At 39.7% G+C, this 18667-nt stretch overlaps 1 protein-coding gene across 4 annotated transcripts in view; it reads left to right on the top strand.

Annotated features, from left to right (window-relative positions):
• The window catches only part of LOC136872764 (uncharacterized), a 96717-nt gene that overhangs the window by 68921 nt on the left and 9129 nt on the right, over positions 1-18667 (top strand). For all 4 annotated transcript variants that reach the window (XM_068227526.1, XM_067146596.2, XM_067146597.2 and 1 more), the window contains exon 5: positions 13549-13666. In XM_068227526.1, the coding sequence (XP_068083627.1) occupies positions 13549-13666 (118 nt within the window). The remainder of the gene's footprint in view (positions 1-13548; positions 13667-18667) is intronic.

Below are 18667 nucleotides of genomic sequence, written 5' to 3'. Positions count from 1 at the left end.
GACGACCTGTCATTGTGCGGACCGACGTAGCACGTGCCATCATCGAGCAGCTCCTGGATGAAGACAGGCAATGGACGCTACTGGAGTTAGAGAGGGCAAGTGGCATCGGGAAACGCACCGTCCACAGGATATTGCGTAATGAGCTGCAACTGCACAAAATCGCATCGCGGTAGGTACCGCATGCACTGACAGAAGTTCAAAGGTGGGTGCGTTATGCAATATGCTCCAACCGCCTTGCACGCTGGCAACAGGACGGCGATCAATTCTTGTCACGAATAATCGCCATCGATTAATTTTGTGCCAGGGCATACGAACCAGAACTGAAACGTCAGTTCGTGGAGTGGCGACATGCTGGATCACCAAGGAGGCAGAAGGTCCGTCAGAATCCTTCCCCAGTCAAATTGATGGTAATCGTCGTGTATGACGTCAGGGGTGTCATTGTTTGCCACTTTGTTCCACATGGCAGAACAGTGACTGCACAGTACTACAGGAACATCCTGGTGCAACAGGTACGACGTGGCGTTCAGGAGAAACGTCCGGATCTTGTGGACAGTGCAATAATCCTGCACGACAATGCAAAACCACATAAAGCAGAGTGTGTAGGGCAGCTACTGCGACGTTGGGGATAGGAAGAATTGGAGCCCCCACCATACTCTCCCGACATTTTGCCCTATGACTTTGATCTCATTTGAAAGATTAAGGAACCACTACGTGGTATACGGTTTGCAACACGAGAGGACATTGCTAATGCTGTGCGTCAACAGGTGACCCGATTCACACATGGTGCGGCAAATGCTGAGGCAGATGGTATTCAGCGCCTCCCACATCGTTGGAAGCTTGTGGTGTCAGTAGCAGGGGACTACTTTGAAGGTCTTTAGGCCCAGGTTTGTCATGTCAACTTTATGTATACTGTGTTGTTATTCTTGTGCACCAGGAAGGCCATATTGCCCTGTATACTACTGTAATAAATTAGTGTGTTACGATATTTCAGTGCTATTCATTGTCTGCACATGTAGTTAACACCTTGTTCTTTCGTCTGTATATGTCACATTTTCCAACCAACCTGATATCTTCAAGAAAAAAAAATAGTTGCCATGACTTTTGCTCCAAGCCTCGTAAACAAAATGATACGGTTGAACGTCTAGGGCAATCTGCCAAGACAAGCCTAGAGAAAAAGCTCTTGATCCAGTCACCCTCACTTTGTGAAAGTGTTGTTTTAAATTTTTGTAGCTTGCCTATAAGATGCTAATGAGGTAAGCATTTGTTACAATTATTTTAACCCTTTCCGGCCCTTAGCGCCCGAAAGCGCCCGACTGTTCATTTAGCCTTCCGGTCCTTAGCGCCCGAAAGCGCCCGGCTGCATTATCTGCATTCGTCTGCGATCTGTGCGATAGTTTTTTATTTTTCTCATCAGTGAAGTGTTTATAAGGCATTCATGAACACGCAGTGCAATCTACAAGTCTTAGGAAATAAAGGAAGAGCGATAATCTGTCTTGACGTTGCCTAGGCAACGGTCTTGAACTTCCGCGAGCGCGGGTCAGCTGTTTTGTCCGTAAACATGGCGGGATTGAATATCGCGTATATTGAAACTGAGCTGAATATGGGCGAAAATGTGACACAGAATCCTTGAGTAGGGGTGCATGTCAATTTTTAATGAGTGAATAATGTATCAATGAAGATAATTTTAGTGATAACAGTGATATGAATGAAAACGAATATCGATAAATCGGACCTGATAGCGATGCCACGGCTTTTCAGGTAACACAAATATTTCATTTCGTTACTCCGAATGATTAAATGGATGATGTTGAACCTGCGCATAATTCGGAAAGAGTATTAGGGGAAAGAGATTGTTTTCTACGTATGTTAGGAGGAGAAAAATTATTCAGTGACATAGCCTATTGCGCATATAACAATGCAGCCTTCAAACAGTCGCATTCCGGTAAGATAAAAACAGAATGGGAAGACACTTGGGCAGATCAAAGAAAATCTTATATACATGGGCATCATTTCACTTCCAAAATCACATGATTATTGGTTTTGTGGGATTCAGACAACGTGGGAATGTGACAAATGCAGACTGTCTCTGTGTCGAGTATCACGAGGAGGGGGGGGGGGTTGAAAAACACATTATGACTCAATAAACAGAGAAATGGATGTGATGGTATATTTTCTAATGTTATTAAAAATTTGAATTCATTGTGATCAATAGTTTTAACTGTATTTTAAGTTTTTCTGAAACAATACGGTCTGTTTCAGTTTTTGCTAAATAATAGGTTGAAACCTGGGGATAAGCGGAGTGAAATTGCGGGCGGGAAAGGGTTAATGCATCTACAATCATCTGAATTTTAATTGATGGGTAATTTGTATACTATCATCTCATACCTGCCATGAGAGACTGATTATCTTTGATTTTAGGCCTCCTTAAACAACTCTTTACCACTTCCTCTTATACCCAGGGAACTGGTATCTTGGTTCTCAGTATCACTTATTACTTCACTGTCTTATACTGTAGTCCATAATTTTTAGACCAAGTCAGTTCTCCAGTTATGCCATGTAAAATGAGACAAACTGTAGGAAAACTGTTTCATAAAGACCTTGCACTGCTTTCTCAGAAGTAAACCATGACTGACCCTGTGTGAAAATGTTATGGTGACATGAATTATGTATGTATGTATGTATGTATGTATGTATGTATGTATGTATGTATGTATGTATATATATATACAGGGTCAGCTAGAGAGTTCACATCAGATAGCTCCTAAACCAATTAATGATATCAAAAATCTGTATTCACTAAGGAACTCATGATTGAACTCGCAGTACTTTTCCAGGATAGCGGTATCTGCTGAGTGGCTCAGACAGTTGAAAAAATGATATATACTGTTCTGGATATTTACTGTCCAGAAACTTCATGAAGAGATTATTTTGTTTCCGCATACTCATAAATGCACACTTCACTTTAGACACAACAAATTGCTAATCTTGCAAGTGCTTACTTAACACATTCAGCACTAAATTTAGCTTGTGTGCCCAATACTGGACTATCACAAAATCATCATTTAGAATATTTCCCAGTACAGTATGTCAAAACATTTTACCACATAACATGCTGATTCCAACATAAGGACCCCAAAGTTATCCAGTTCGATGTCATAACTTTTACAGAATAGCTCTAGAGCAGGTTTTTGAATATACTGTTTTGAGTGTATATGTAGTCACTGACAGTTACTTACACAGAAGTTGAAGGCTTTATTGCTTTAAATATGTGAACAAAAATACATTCTTCACATTTGTTCGTGATTTCATCACAATATGCCACCATTATCCTGTCCTGAGTTTGCTCTTGATTTCTTCCACTCTCTTCCATTCATCGTTGTTTGAAACTTTTCTCTGATAACCTTGGCACAAGGAATATCTCCAGTTCCTGCAACACATTTATATCTTTTTAAATTACTTCTTCAAGCTTTTTAAAAAATTGCTTGGTGAATATTTGATGACAGGTAACACTACTCCAATCATGTAGGCTATGTACAGTAATCTATAGGCCTACAATTGAAAATAAAAGTCTGCAAATTTTATAAAAATCTTGTGGTATTAAAATACAGTGAATGTATGTAAATTACTTTTCAGTAAAAAAATGTAATGCAATCTTCAAACATGAACGATTTCGAATATTTGTTTCCCAGTTACGAAATTGTTATGTTTGCTTTTAAAAATGTCTCTGCTACATGTTTTCCCAAGATTTTCAGTGGTTTTCTCACTGTTAGAACACATAGTAACTGATGTCTGAACTACAAGATGTTTTGCCTTCTGTGCAAGAATTGAACACCTCTTCGTCTTTTGCAAATGTGTAGTCTTTTCTGGGGGAATAGTTTTTCTCCCATGCCACTTGACATACTCTTATTTGTGCAGTAAATACCATGCTCACTGGAAGGCTCTATCCCTTGCAGATATTTTATGGTTAGGCATTCTGTAGCGTACACACATAACGGAATGACTCTGTCTATGCACGCACTTCCCTCCATGTAGCAGATGGCAAACAAAAACCAGTTATGACATGAACATCTCACAGAGATTTCTTCCTTCAATCAGCGATTATAAATTTTGATATTATCGATCTGCAGTCGTTCAATCGAAGACCTGATTGTAAGAACCAGATGATGACCATTTTTTGAGAAAATGAGTTTTCAGTTATTGCAGTTTTCCATAGTTCTTGTTTTTGGCACTAGGTGACAACAAAAGTTCATTTTCTTCATTTTGAGTGCAAGGCACATGTAATAACTGGAATTATCCATTTCTTACACTCAGTCTTGAGCAAGATGGCAGGGAAGCAAGAATGATCTATGGCTGAGTCTACCTCAGATATTGATACAGAGGTAAGACACTGTTCTAATTTGTATCAATATAAGTTACTGTATAATCTCGAATACCACCTGCACTGTGGTTTTTTTTTTTTTTTTTTTTTTTTTTCGATAATATCGATTCCAAAATTGGGTGCGGGTCTTATTTAAAATTTTGGGAAATTTATCTTTCCGAATGCGCATAAATCGGGCATCACCGCCGGCGCGGCTTGGCAAAAATGCTCTCTCCGCTCTCAGTATACGCTACTTCTGTGCTTGGCGTCAGTCTCACGCACGTTCTCGGAGTATCAACATGAATTCCACAAAGCGTTTGTGATCTTTTACTGCGAGGCTGCCGGTAGGAAATACGATATTGATGAGTTGTGTATTCGCGATTGGGGAAAGAAGAAAAATGTGCTATTAACATGTAGTAGTCATCGTAGAGTTTTTCGTGGACTGAGTGTACAGTTTCCAGAAATTGAAAGAAAACTTTATATATATATGTGACAAAGGTGGGAATTGGGATATGGTGTGTCAACTGAAATGTGTCAGCTAAAGGCGTTAGAGATCGCAAAGGAACCTTCAACGGAAGGCTTTAAGGCAAGCCGAGGATGGGATTGTAATTTTTATAAAAGAAATGGGTTGAGCGAACGAAGGCGTACCTCAATTTCACAGCTTCTTCCTCGTGCCTACGATGAGAAGTTATTGTCGTTTCAGCGTCACATAATTTGCTTGCGGAAGGAAAATGCATGTTTGCTTTCCCGGAATGCAGATCAGACGCCAGTCTACCTTGAAATGGCAGTGGACAGGACTATGAATGTTAAGGGGGCGAAAAGAACAGATGGTAATGAAAAACAATTGTGTACGGTAATGTTATGTATTCTCACCGACGGAACCAAATTGCCGCCGTACATTGTTCTCAAGCGAAAGACGCTTCCTAAAAATCTACCCGCGGATGTTATCGTCAGATCTCAGAACTCTGGCTGGGTGGACATTTCACTTGTGGAAGACTGGGTAAAGTATGTCTGGCAATGTCGCCCTGGTGCATTATTGGGACAAAAGAGCTTGCTTGTTCTCGACAGTTACTGCGGCCACACAACACACACTGTGAAGAAACATATCAAGGGTGGGAAAACCAACCTAGCAGTCATTCCGGGCGGGATGACGGCTATGCTACAGCTGCTGGATGTCTGCGTGAACCGTCCATTTAAAGCAGCCTTGAAACAGCTCTATACAGAATGGATGGGGTAGGGGCGGGCATTCCCAAGATCACCTGATAGGACTTTATTTGCTGCCTCTCCGTTTGACTGATCCATGTTACCTGGTGTTCCTGCGAGATGTGCTGCCACAGTTCTTGGAAAATGTACCCCTTGTTGTCTACAAAAGGATGTGGTTTCAGCACAATGGTGTACCAGCCCGCTTTGACGTTAATGTCCACGAACACCTGAACAACATGTACCCACATCATTGGATTCGAAGGGGAGGTCCTGTTCCATCACTGGCCCGATCGCCGGATCTCACACCTCTGGACTTTTTACTCAGGGGTTACGTCAAATCGTTGGTGTATGAAACCCCCCTAGAAATGGATGAAGATCTGCTTTCTGGGGTCCAAGCTGCCTGTCTCTTTGTACAACAATCATGAGGGATCTTTGAGAGAGTGCAGCAGAACTTCATGCACTGTTGCCATGCATTCATTGAGACTGGCGGTTGTTACTTTGAACAATTACTAAGAGCTATGTTGGTTTTATGCAGTGTACGCTGTGTATGTCCATAACACAATATATACACATTTCTGACACCATTGGTTCCCTATCTCAATATAATCGGTTGTAGACTCACTATCACCTGTTTCATTTTGACCCAAGAGGTTTGAGACACCCTGAATGGTTGAATTCTTGCCGGTTGTTATTATAAGGTTGAATTAATACTTTATGATATAGATGTTGATTCCCATAGGGAATCTGAAATATTTGTCCTGAATGAGTAAATTTATAATACCAATATAAATGGTCCGTTATTGGACATTATAAATTTTCCAGCTAACTCATTCTTGGTTGCCAGCGTTTCGCCCTCGTGTGCTAGGGTGGGCTCATCGGTTGGTACCTAGCACACATACCAATACGCTGGCTAGTGCATACCGTGGAGGCCACTGCGTAGGCTAACTGGAGCCACCGGCAGTGCCAATGCACTAAGAGACTTTGTCTCATCAGCAAAAATTGATGCCTGCTTGGCCATCAGATGATATAGATGTTGATTCCCATAGGGAATCTGAAATATTTGTCCTGAATGAGTAAATTTATAATACCAATATAAATGGTCCCTTATTGGACATTATAAATTTTCCAGCTAACTCATTCTTGGTTGCCAGCGTTTTGCCCTCGTGTGCTAGGGTGGGCTCATCAGTTGGTACCTAGCACACAAACCAATACGCTGGCTAGTGCATACCGTGGAGGCCACTGCGTAGGCTAACTGGAGCCACCGGCAGTGCCAATGCACTAAGAGACTTTGTCTCATCAGCAAAAATTGATGCCTGCTTGGCCATCAGATGATATAGATGTTGATTCCCAGGGCAAAACGCTGGCAACCAAGAATGAGTTAGCTGGAAAATTTATAATGTCCAATAACGGACCATTTATATTCGTATTAATACTTTATACCAACAAGACACTAGATCCAGCTCCAAACTGAGAAGCATTTATTTTGTAATGGACATGTTTTAACCGATTTTATTCACACTATGACAAAATTTTATTAACCATTTACAACTGATCCATCTCAAAGTAGAACATGACCTATTATAAAGAAGTTCAATTATACAAGTGAAGGGCATTATAGACATGAAATATTACTATTCTTAATGTGTCATCATGCACATTTTATCATTAATACCAAAAATCGTACGTCGTCTTAGAAGAAGTCATAAAGTTTCACATTTTGGTTTTTCACTTCTTTGATTCGAGTAAGCTTTCCTGAATCCCAACATGTGTATCTTTCTGCAATATAAGTGTATTGTAAATGGCTATTTAAATATGGCCAGCACAGTGCTATTCCTCAGCTGTCGGTCAACATTATATTTCAAGAATTTCTTTTTTTTTTTTTTAATTTTGGTACTCTTTTCTCAGAAAGCATTCAATTGATGTATTTGTAGTTTTCAAAATAAAATCAAAATCTCTTTATTTGCAAATGAGGTGTTTACCTCGGTGGCAAATGGTACACTAAAATATATTATTGTCAAGCACTAAATATTAAATTAACAAGAGAATAAAATTTTCCTATAATACAATATTATATAATTTACGCTAACAATGTTTTCTATTAAACGCACAGCTCATCCTTAATAAATTTACATTGTTTACAAAATTCTACTTATAATATCTCCTGTACTACTTACAAATATAGTCATCTGATATACAGTATGTGGAATTACTTCAAATGATACTGTACAACTGGTATAAGATTAAAATTTACATTGCATTTATTTACTTTTTCTTTTCTTTACCCATTCTGGAACCTAAGTAGCATAACGACCTGCTGCGTCTTAACCAGAGCCCCTTTTACCACCACTTTTCAGAGTTCCTGACGGGCCTTCACAGCTACCGTAGCGGTCCCAGGGCCCTCGAAGTCCCCACTGTACTTCACCCCTACAGGCAGTCCCCTACTTTGGCTGTCCAAACTCCTTAGACCAGGGGATGGAATTAATTTATTCACACACATTCTTTATTTACATTAACCTGCACTGGTCAAATGCCCTCTAACATTTCATTTATTTTCTCTGTTGCTGTTTATTCTCTTTTTGAATATCTGTACAGATTTTGGAAAAGGATCAAACACTACCCGTGGTAAACTGTTCCACTCCTTCACACCCTTCCCAATGAATGAAAATTTACCCCAATCGCTTCTGCTAAAATTCCTTCTAATTTTATATTTGTGGTCAGTCCTGCCGATATAATTATTTTCCAACTGAAGCCTCTCACAGATATCTCCCCATGCTGCTTCTCCTGTATAGGCTCTATATAAACCTATAAGTCTAGTTTTCTCCCTTCTCTTACTTAAAGTTTCCCACCCTAGTTTCTTTAACATTTCTGATACACTACTCTTTCTCCTGAAATCCCCTGTTACAAATCTTGCTGCTTTCCTCTGCACACTATCTATTTCTTTTATTAGGTATTCTTGGTGAGGATCCCAAACACTGTTTGCATATTCCAATAATGGACGAACCATACTGAAGTAACTTTTCTCTTTTAATTCTTTGTTGCATCCTTTAAGTAGCCTCATTATGACATGTAACGATCTGTGTGCTTTCCCAACAATGTCATCCACATGACCCTTCCAGTGCAAATTACTTTCAAATCTTACACCTAAGTATTTGCACTTGCCATCTTTTGGGATAACTACCCCATCCAAAGTATATTCAAATTCAGCTTTAAAACTCCTGTTTGTAAATGTTGTAACAGTTGATTTGCCTCCATTAACCTTCATGTTATTCTCTTCAACCCATTGTTGGATACTCTCAAGGTCCCTTTGTAATTCTGAACAATCCTCAATGGTATTCATTTCCCTATAAACAATTATGTCATCTGCATACAATCTTATTTTTGATGTTATATTGTTCCCTAAATCATTTACGTATATTAAGAAAAGTAACGGACCGATTATACTACCCTGTGCAATTCCCTTCCAAACTTTCTCTTCGTGCGATACATTAATTCCTACTTTGACTTTCTGAACCCTTGAATTTAGAAATGTTTTTACCCAACGTGTAACCCTTACGTCCAATCCTATTCCCTCCAATTTCTTTAATAATTTTTTGTTAATGCTAACGTTCTTCAGCTGAAAATGATCACTAGAAGATTGAAACTGGTACTGTATTAATGTATTTTTAATGTGAATACTTACATTCAAAGATATTAAGTATTGATTAGGTGGGAAATATCAATCTATAATTATGACCGTAAATGATTTCAGAGTTATTTGAGGTAAACATATTACAAAGGTAATCCCAAAAATAAGGTCTCCTGTTTTTTTTTTTTTTTTTTTTTTTTTCTACAATGGTTTACATCATTTTTCAGCTTGAACATTTAGCTATTTTTCTACATAATCACCATTCAGTCTATGCATTTTTGTAGATGCTCTGACAGTTTTTGTTTGCCCATGTCATATCAGCTCGCCGCCATGCTGTTCAGGAAGTTGTGAACCTCATCTTTCACCTCGTCGTTGGTGCTGAATCGCTTTCCAGCCAAATGTTCTTTCAACTTAGGGAACAAGTGATAGTCACTGGCCACCAAGTTGACCAATAGGGTAGGTGGGTGATGATGTTCCACTGAAACTGTTGCAGGAGAGCAACGGTTTGCTGGGCGATGTGCGAGGGTGTGTCGTCATGGAAAATGTTTATGCCCTTGCTCAACATTCCTCTTCTCCGGTTCTTAATTGCCCGTCTGAGTTTTTTCAGGATCTCACAGTACCTGTCAGAATTAATTGTGGTCCCAGCGGGCATAAAGCCGACCAACAATACCCCTTTTCTATCCCAAAACACAGTTGTGTTTGTCTTGACGGAAATTGACGGTCTCCCGCTCCTTTGTTCATTGTGAATTTCAGTCCGACCGGCTGCAAACTCTCTACACCACTTATGAACATTTTTCACATCCATGCACGACTCACCATACACTTGGCAATGGATTTCAATCAGTTCAATACCTTTTGCTTTCAAAAACCGAATAACTTCGCACTTGGCGGTAACATCCAACGGGAGCTCCATTCTCAACGGCTGCCAAGCCAAGACTGAGTGCCTCAGCGCGGCGTGCGCATGTTTATACGCGAGCGCGGAAAACATTCACAATATTGTGACCAACAGCCACACGAACAGAGTTCTGTATTTATAAAAATATAGGAGACCTTATTTTTGGGATTACTCTCGTAGCTGACTCAACCTGTATAATGATGCATAGTGAGCTATCTGATGATGAAAAAGTATACCAATTTGTCAATGGAACAACACTGAAATTTAATTCATACCTTTAATTATCATCAGATTTGTTGATTTTGGTTTACTTCTGAGGAGGCAAAATGTAAAATTTTCCTGTTTGTCTTGTTTCACATGGCATAAACTTGAGGACGACTATATCTGTTATTCCAGGCCATAAGAGTATTAATTAAAACATACAGAATTTAGTGAATATTTGTGGGCAGCAGTTATTAAGGGGAACTGGATGTTTCACATTTTGAATTTTTCACTTCTTTGATTTGAGTAAGCTTTACTGAATCCAAAAATATGTGTATATTCCTGCAATGTTAGTGTATTGTAAATGACTATTTAAATATGCCCAGCACAATGCTACTCCCTCAGCTGTCGCTCAGCATTACATTTCAAGGATTTATTTTTTATATTTTTTATTTTTGTACTCTTTTTTTCAGGAAGCATAAGTGCACAAGGACATGTTTTTGAATGCTCATTTTAATAGGGTAACTGCCACGTAAAAGCCTCCGTGGCTCAGACGGCAGCGCGTCGGCCTCTCACCGCTGGATACCATGGTTCAAATCCCGGTCACTCCATGTGAGATTTGTGCTGGACAAAGCGGAGGTGGGACAGGTTTTTCTCTGGGTACTCCGGTTTTCCCTGTCATCTTTCATTCCAGCAACACTCTCCATTATCATTTCATAGCATATATCATTCATTAATAATCACTTTGGGAGTGGCGACCCCATCATACTAATAGCCTATATCTGCTTCATTCATTACATCCCTGACCCGGTCAATGACTGGAAAACAGGTTGTAGGTTTTCATTTTCAACTGCCGCGTAAAGTGATCTTTAACATTACGAGTGAGATGTTGTTTGAACCAGCACAATTTAGAAACGAGTAATGTACACTTATTACTTTAGTGGCTGTTGTGTATAGTATTTTATTTCATACTATGATGAATTTACTTATTTTAAGTAATGAATTTAATAAAAAAATAATTTTAATCCGTCGTAACAAATTGTCCATGTTTGATCCATGCATTGATGTTTTGTTGTTCATGTCTTTCTATGAAAGATATGAGAGGTGTGTACATGGGGTTATGTTGCAATAGAACATAAACATTAATGTTATTTGAACCATTGAACAGTCCACTAAACTACTAGAGTTGTAAACATTATCCCCTGGTCCTGGATTAGGGAAGGTAAACTTTATGGTATATTGTGTTACACTATGGGATCAAAAGTATCCGGACACATCCAAAAACATACGTTTTTTATTTTAGGTGCATTGTGCTGCCACCTACTGCCAGGTACTCCATAGCAGCGACCTCAGTAGTCATTCGAAGTCGTGACAGAGCAGAATGAAGCACTCCATGGAACTCGCGGACTTAGAACATGGTCAGGTGATTGGGTGTCACTTGTGTCAGAAGTCTGAACGTGAGATTTCCACACTCCTTAACATCCCTAGGTCCACTGTTTCTGATATGATAGTGAAGCGGAAATGTGAAGGGACACGAACAACAAGAAAGCGTAAAGGCCGACCTCGTCCGTTGACTGACTGAGACCAACGACAGTTGAAGAAGGTCATCAAGTATAATAGGCAGGCATCTATCCAGACCATCACACAGGAATTCCAAACTGCATCGGATCCACTCCAAGTACTATGACAGTTCGGCGGGAGGTGAGAAAACTTGGATTTCGTGGTCAAGAGGCTAAGCCACACATCACTCAGGTCAATGCCAAACGACACCTCGCTAGATGTAAGGAGCGTAAACATTGGACAATTGAGCAGTGGAAAAACGTTGTGTGGAGTGACGAATCACGGTACACAATGTGGCGATCCAATGGCAGGGTGTGGGTATGGCGAATGCCCGGTGAACGTCATCTGCCAGCGTGTGTAGTGCCAACAGTAAAATTCAGAGGCAGTGGTGTTATGGTGTGGTCGTGCTTTTCATGGAGGGGGCTTGCACCCCTTGTTGTTTTGCATGGCACTATCACAGCACACACCTACATTGATGTTTTAAGCACCTTCTTGCTTCCCACTGTTGAAGAGCACTTCGGGGATGGCGATTGCATCTTTCAACACGATCGAACACCTTTCATAATGCACAGCACCTGTTGGAGTGGTTACACGACAATAACATCCCTGTAATGGACTGGCCTGCACAGAGTCCTGACCTGAATCCTATAGAACAACTTTGGGATGTTTTGGAACACCGACTTTGTGCCAGGCCTCACCGACAGACATCGCTACCTCTCCTCAGTGCAGCGCTCTGTGAAGAATGGGCTGCCATTCCCCAAGCAACCTCTAAGCACCTGATTGAACGTATGCCTGCGAGAGTGGAAGCTGTCACCAAGGCTAAGGGTGGGCCAACACCATATTGAATTCCAGCATTACCGATGGAGGGCACCACGAACTTGTACGTCATGTTCAGCCTGGTGTCCGGATACTTTCGATCACATAGTGTATATACAATATTTATTTGTTCAAAATTGGATTAATGTCTGCATTAGTCAGTGATTGCAGCAGAGGATAGTTTCCTGGTTGTACTTCCCCTTAAAACAATAATCACCACCATCAACTTCCTTAAGCTGAGAATGCAGATGTGCCATTTTTTGTGTGAATGGATATGGAACCAGTGTGCTGCGATCAGGTGGAGAAACAATTCAACAAGGTTAACTTTGGTGCTCCTTGATTCATGATCTCTCTGCCTGTGTTTACGTTGCTGTGAAGTGGAGTTCAACCAATCAGAGATAATTTTTAATAAAACCATGTGCAACGTAATTACTTTATGGTGTAGTGTCATTTTCTGTAGTCTTTTGAGTCCGGGAAGAAAGCAGTTACGTCATAATATGAAATAAAATACTTTTTCAATACATTTGTAAGTCTTTATTGTAGGTATTAGTGTTATTAACTTGCACAAAAAGATTTATAATTCTTAAGTAATATCTTCCATGAAAATTGCAGCTAAAGTTGTGGCAGAAATTAGGAATTCTAAATGTAATTTATTGCTATTTGCATCCCTGTTGAGGAACTAAGATAGATGCTTGTAGTTTTCTCTGGTTGATGTTACAAGGTGAGCAAAGTTTTAGAACAAATAGTTTAAGTATGAATCTGTAAAATAGGCCTTAACACATGCAGGTTTCATGCCCAGGTGCCCTTAGGGCAGTAAGTATCCATCATTTGAGGAAAATTAAAATGTGAAATATTTCTTCAATAGATGAGCTATGTCTTGATCTGTTTCAGAACCTTCAGGGATAATATGAAACTGCTTGGTAGTTTTATTCAGACACCTTCAATCTCAGAGGTTCTCCAGGATTTACCAAAAAAGATTGAGTCCAAGCAGCAGTTTATTGATATTCTTGTGAGTACAACATTACATTGTATTAATTAAAATTTAAAAGCACATGGTTTAAGAAGAAAGACATGGAAGTAGGAAGTGAATGAGTATTGAATTTATAATGTGTTATTACACGCATTTTTATGCGATATTTGGTTACAAACTGAAAGTATTGAGTTCTGCAATGAGAGACTGCCCTATCATTTCACTTACCACATATTTATGGTTCATCAAACAGATATGAACTACAAAAAACATTAAACACTTTATATCTCTGGGCTGATGAAAATGACTTCACCATCAATTTCACCAAAACATTGCACATGATATTCCGAAAAGGAGGAAAAAACTCAGCAGAGGACAAAGTGCCCCTAGGAAAAGAAGAGATTGAGACTCTATATCACTGAGCTCGATAGCTGCAGTCGCTTAACTGCGGCCAGTATCCAGTATTCGGGAGATAGTGGGTTCGAACCCCACTGTCGGCAGCCCTGAAGATGGTTTTCCGTGGTTTCCCATTTTCACACCAGGCAAATGCCGGGGCTGTATCTTAATTAAGGCCACGGCCGCTTCCTTCCCACTCCTAGCCCTTCCCTATCCCATCGTCGCCATAAGACCTATCTGTGTCGGTGCGACGTAAAGCAACTAGCAAAAAAAAAAAAAAAAAAAAAAAGAGAGAGAGAGAGAGACTCTATATCCATATAAATATCTTGGCATTACCCTAGACTTCATGTAATTCATTCCAGCTCCACATAAAGGAGAGAGCTACAGCTGCTATCAGAGGGATATACACTATTAAGAACATTACCAGACTGTCTCTGCAAACAACATTAACTCTATTCCATGCAAAAATCTCCCCAAGACTAACATACGGCATAGAATTGATTTGGGAAAAATTATCTATAACTGATTTAACTACACTGGAAAAAATAAAAGCAGTTTACCTGAAAAGAGTGTTGGGAGTCTCAAGAACAGCATCTTCTCGTCTAGTTTATGAACTGGCAAGAGAACAGTTCTATTTAGAAGATCTATAGCTGAATCTGCCACTACCTGCTACTAATCTTGCAACTAAAGTAATTGAGAGAAGAAAACAAAAACATGCAGAAATATCTCAAGACTTCTACGCTACTGACGCAATGATTGGCAGGAGATGGACGAACAAAATCCAACCATTAAGATCTGTTTTAACAAGACTCTCAATTCATGGCTTTCATCATAAATTGTGTACTAATAAGAAATTTCATGAGCCTAATATTGAGTACATGTATGTATTATGTGGAAAACACTGTGACAAGTATCATATAACTGTTTGCAACAAGAGTCAGATCAGTAGTCAATTACAGTAAAGACTGAATTACATAAGTTGTACTTGCATTTTAATTCCATCAGTTGGTAATGAGGAAAAGGTACAAACATATGTCATTTTAAATTTTGCCCCCCATAAAAATGTCTATAAAAACTTTTCTGTTCAACTTGTGTTAACAAAAGTGAAAGAAAACTTACATTAAGGATTCCTAAACATCTCCGGAAAATATCAAGAAATTGCCTTGAAAACTTTAGAAGATATAAGAGAAAATGCAAATGGTTGCGTTTATGGTGATTCGTACTTCCTGGTTACCTTAACAAACGGACGTCACGTCACCTCCGTAGAACCATACTGGGCATTCGACAGGCCACTGTGAGTCAGATCATCACCCACTTGAATGTTGGAAGTCAGGAACCCACTTCTACCAGGACTGTAAGGAGGCAAATACATCGCCATAGGCTTCACTAGATGATAACCAAATTGTGTCCCTGTTGAGAATTTAAATTGTTTTGAATAGTGTAGGACTTTTACTCTTTTGTTTTTGGCTGTGTATCATGGCGACTCTTGGACCAGTGAAATGAATAGTTGTTGACCAAGTCTGTATTCTATCACGATTATGTGTTGTTATTGAGTTTAAATAGTAAATATGTTGAATGTATGGAGTCAGATCGAGTTTATTACAACATAGTGGTGACCCCGACGTGATGGATGCTGTGAGTTTATTCCTGTCCTAGAAGAGAAGGAATTTGAAGTACAATAGCACGTGGTCCTGAATTGCTATTTCTTCCCAGTCGAGAAGGAATAAATATGAAGAAACTGAAGAAAGGTAGGATACCTGTGAGAAAATGCTTCACAAAGAAGATAAACGGCATAAAGGGAATTCTCGCAACAGGTACGTCTCCCAATTTTAATGATGCACTTACTTCAAATTTCAGTCGTTTAGAGGCATTAATGTCGGAGCTTTGTGAATTAGACAGCAAAATAATGGATGCACTTTTATATAGCAGTGATATGACTGTAATTGTATCAGAAAAAGAAACTTCCGAGAAGTATAACGATGAAGTTGAGGTTATACGGGTACAGGTGAATAATGTTTTGACACACCGTAGATCAGACAGTTTTTTAAGTGAGGCACATGAAGAGGCCTCATGTCATAGGATAGGAGGAGAACTTATAAACTTCCGAAGATTGAAATTAAGAAATTTAATGGTGATTTACGGGAGTGGTTAAGTTTTTGGTCGCAATTTCGGAAGATTCACGAAGATGATAGTTTGCGTGGTAGTGACAAATTTCAGTATTTATTGCAAGTACCGGGTGAGTTGGCCATGCGCGTAGAGGCGCACGGCTGTGAGCTTGCATCCGGGAGATAGTAGGTTCGAATCCCACTATCAGCAGCCCTGAAAATGGTTTTCCGTGGTTTCCCATTTTCACACCAGGCAAATGCTGGGGCTGTACCTTAATTAAGGCCACGGCCGCTTCCTTCCAACTCCCAGGCCTTTCCTATCCCATCGTCGCCATAAGACCTATCTGTGTCGGTGCGATGTAAAGACCCTAGCAAAAAAAGAAAAAAAGTATTGCAAGTTATGGAAATAGGAACCGAACCTTATGAAATTGTGCTTAATTATCCACAGACGTCAGAAAATTACCCGAAGGTCATTCAAACTCTACAAGAATGGTTTGAAAGAGCCGATCTTCTATTACAAGTGTGTGTCAGGGAATTACCGAAGTTAGTGATTTCAAATGCGACACAAGAGGTCAAGCTTCCATTACCCACCTTGTTAATCAAGCTAGAGGATCCCTCAGTAGTTTGAATGTACCATCTGCAGACCCAAGTACATGGCTCTCTCCATTAGTCGAATCTAGCCTCCCAGAAGAGACATTACGAGCCTGGCAATGAAGTCGGTTCTCGAAACAGGAAGGAAGTAAAAATGGACAAATTGGGTCTCGACTTGAGTGCCTCATGAAATTTCTGCGTACTGAAGTCCAAAACGAGCAGCAGATTCTATTAGCTCAAGCAGGATTTAGTAATGGCTGTGAAAAGTAAGAATGAGAAGAGGTTAGGTTCTACCATGACGGAAAAGAAACATAATAAAGAACGTGTAGATAGACCCGTTCCTACTGTTGCTGCCCTTTACAACAACAGTCCTTCAGTGTAATTCATTTTCTATAGTAAATCTCATGAAAGTGATAAATGTTCTTTTACTAGGAAAATGAGTATAGAAGACTGGAGATCAAAAATGAAAGAAAAAGGTCGTTGCTATTTGTGTACAAAACCTAACCACTTAGCTAAGAACTGCAAGTCTTCTGTTCACTGCTTACTTTGTGGAAATAAGCACATTACTGTTATGTGTCCTGATTTATCACGAGCTGAGAAGAGTAAATCTAAGATTGAGAAGGAAACGCAACCAACTAAAGTTACATCTGACCTAGCTAACCATACTTGTATCAATCAAGTTGTCCTACAAACATTGATGGTAAATTACAAGGGAATGGTAAACAGAAAACAGTATGAGCATTCTTAGACTGTGGCTCACAACGAAGTTACCTCCTTCAGAGTACAGTTAAAAAGTTGAGGCTAGAACCTTGTGCAGAAGAAATAGTAACCCATGTTTTGTTTGGTGGAGATCAAACTTCTAGCATTAAACACAAAAGATATAAAATCAACATTGGAAGAAACGATAGACAATTAAATTGTGAAATAGTTACGGGATCATCCTAGAATTTGTCAGTCGATTCCATGAGTGTCAAGATCTTCGGAGTTGCTGCAAGAGTTGAAAATGAAGAGGTAATGGATCAGTGACCTGAGTGATGATTTCCCCGAGATTGAGCTCCTCATAGGAATGGATGTATACGCCAAGATTCTCACAGGAAAGACAGTTCAATTGAAGAATGGACCCCTAGCCGTGGAAATGAAACTCGGATGGACTTTGGCTGGTGAGAGGCAAGACCAATCTGTTGATGTTAATCTGAGTAGCCTCACCATCTCAATGGCTTGTGACGATATGCGAACCATATCTGAGCTTTGGAACCTGGAGACTATTGGTATGTGTGATCAGGTTGAAGTCAAAGAGAATCTCCTTAGCACTTTGAAAAGAGATGGCAATGGTCGCTATATAATAAACCTCCCATGAAGAAAAGGTCACCCCGAGATTGGTTGCAATAAGCATATTGTAGAGAAGAGACTTGAATCTACAACTGACAAGCTGATGAAGGCAAACCTATTCACCAGTTACGATCAGATTTTCACCGATTGGAAGAAAGAAGGATTCATAGAAGAGGTACCGAATGAAGAATTAGAAATATGCTGTCATTATCTTCCTGATCAGCCAGTAATTAAATTAACAAGCTTGACAACTCCTGTCCGTCCAGTCTTCGATGTATCTTGCAAGACAGAAGAAGGTGTTTCACTGAATGACTGTCTAGAGAAAGGACCCAATCATGTTCAGTTAATTCCAGTGGTACTCCTCAGATTTCGGGAGAACATAATTGGAGTTACTTCAGACATCCAAAAAGCCTTCCAAATGATTAAGGTTGCAACAGAAGATTGTGATTTTCTGCATTTCCTATGGTGGGAGAATTGTGATATGAAGAAAATCAAAGTTTACAGACACTCACGAGTGGTTTTTGGAACTACCTGCAGTCCATTTGTACTAGGCGCTGTAATAGAACACCATATTACCAATGTACATAAGGAAGACAAATCAACAGCACATAAATTGATG

The sequence above is a fragment of the Anabrus simplex genome, chromosome 4 (genome assembly GCF_040414725.1).
Source record: "Anabrus simplex isolate iqAnaSimp1 chromosome 4, ASM4041472v1, whole genome shotgun sequence".
Classification (NCBI taxonomy): Eukaryota; Metazoa; Arthropoda; class Insecta; order Orthoptera; family Tettigoniidae; genus Anabrus; species Anabrus simplex.
Note: the sequence above shows the minus strand (reverse complement) of the source record. Positions and strands in the feature narration are given on the sequence as shown.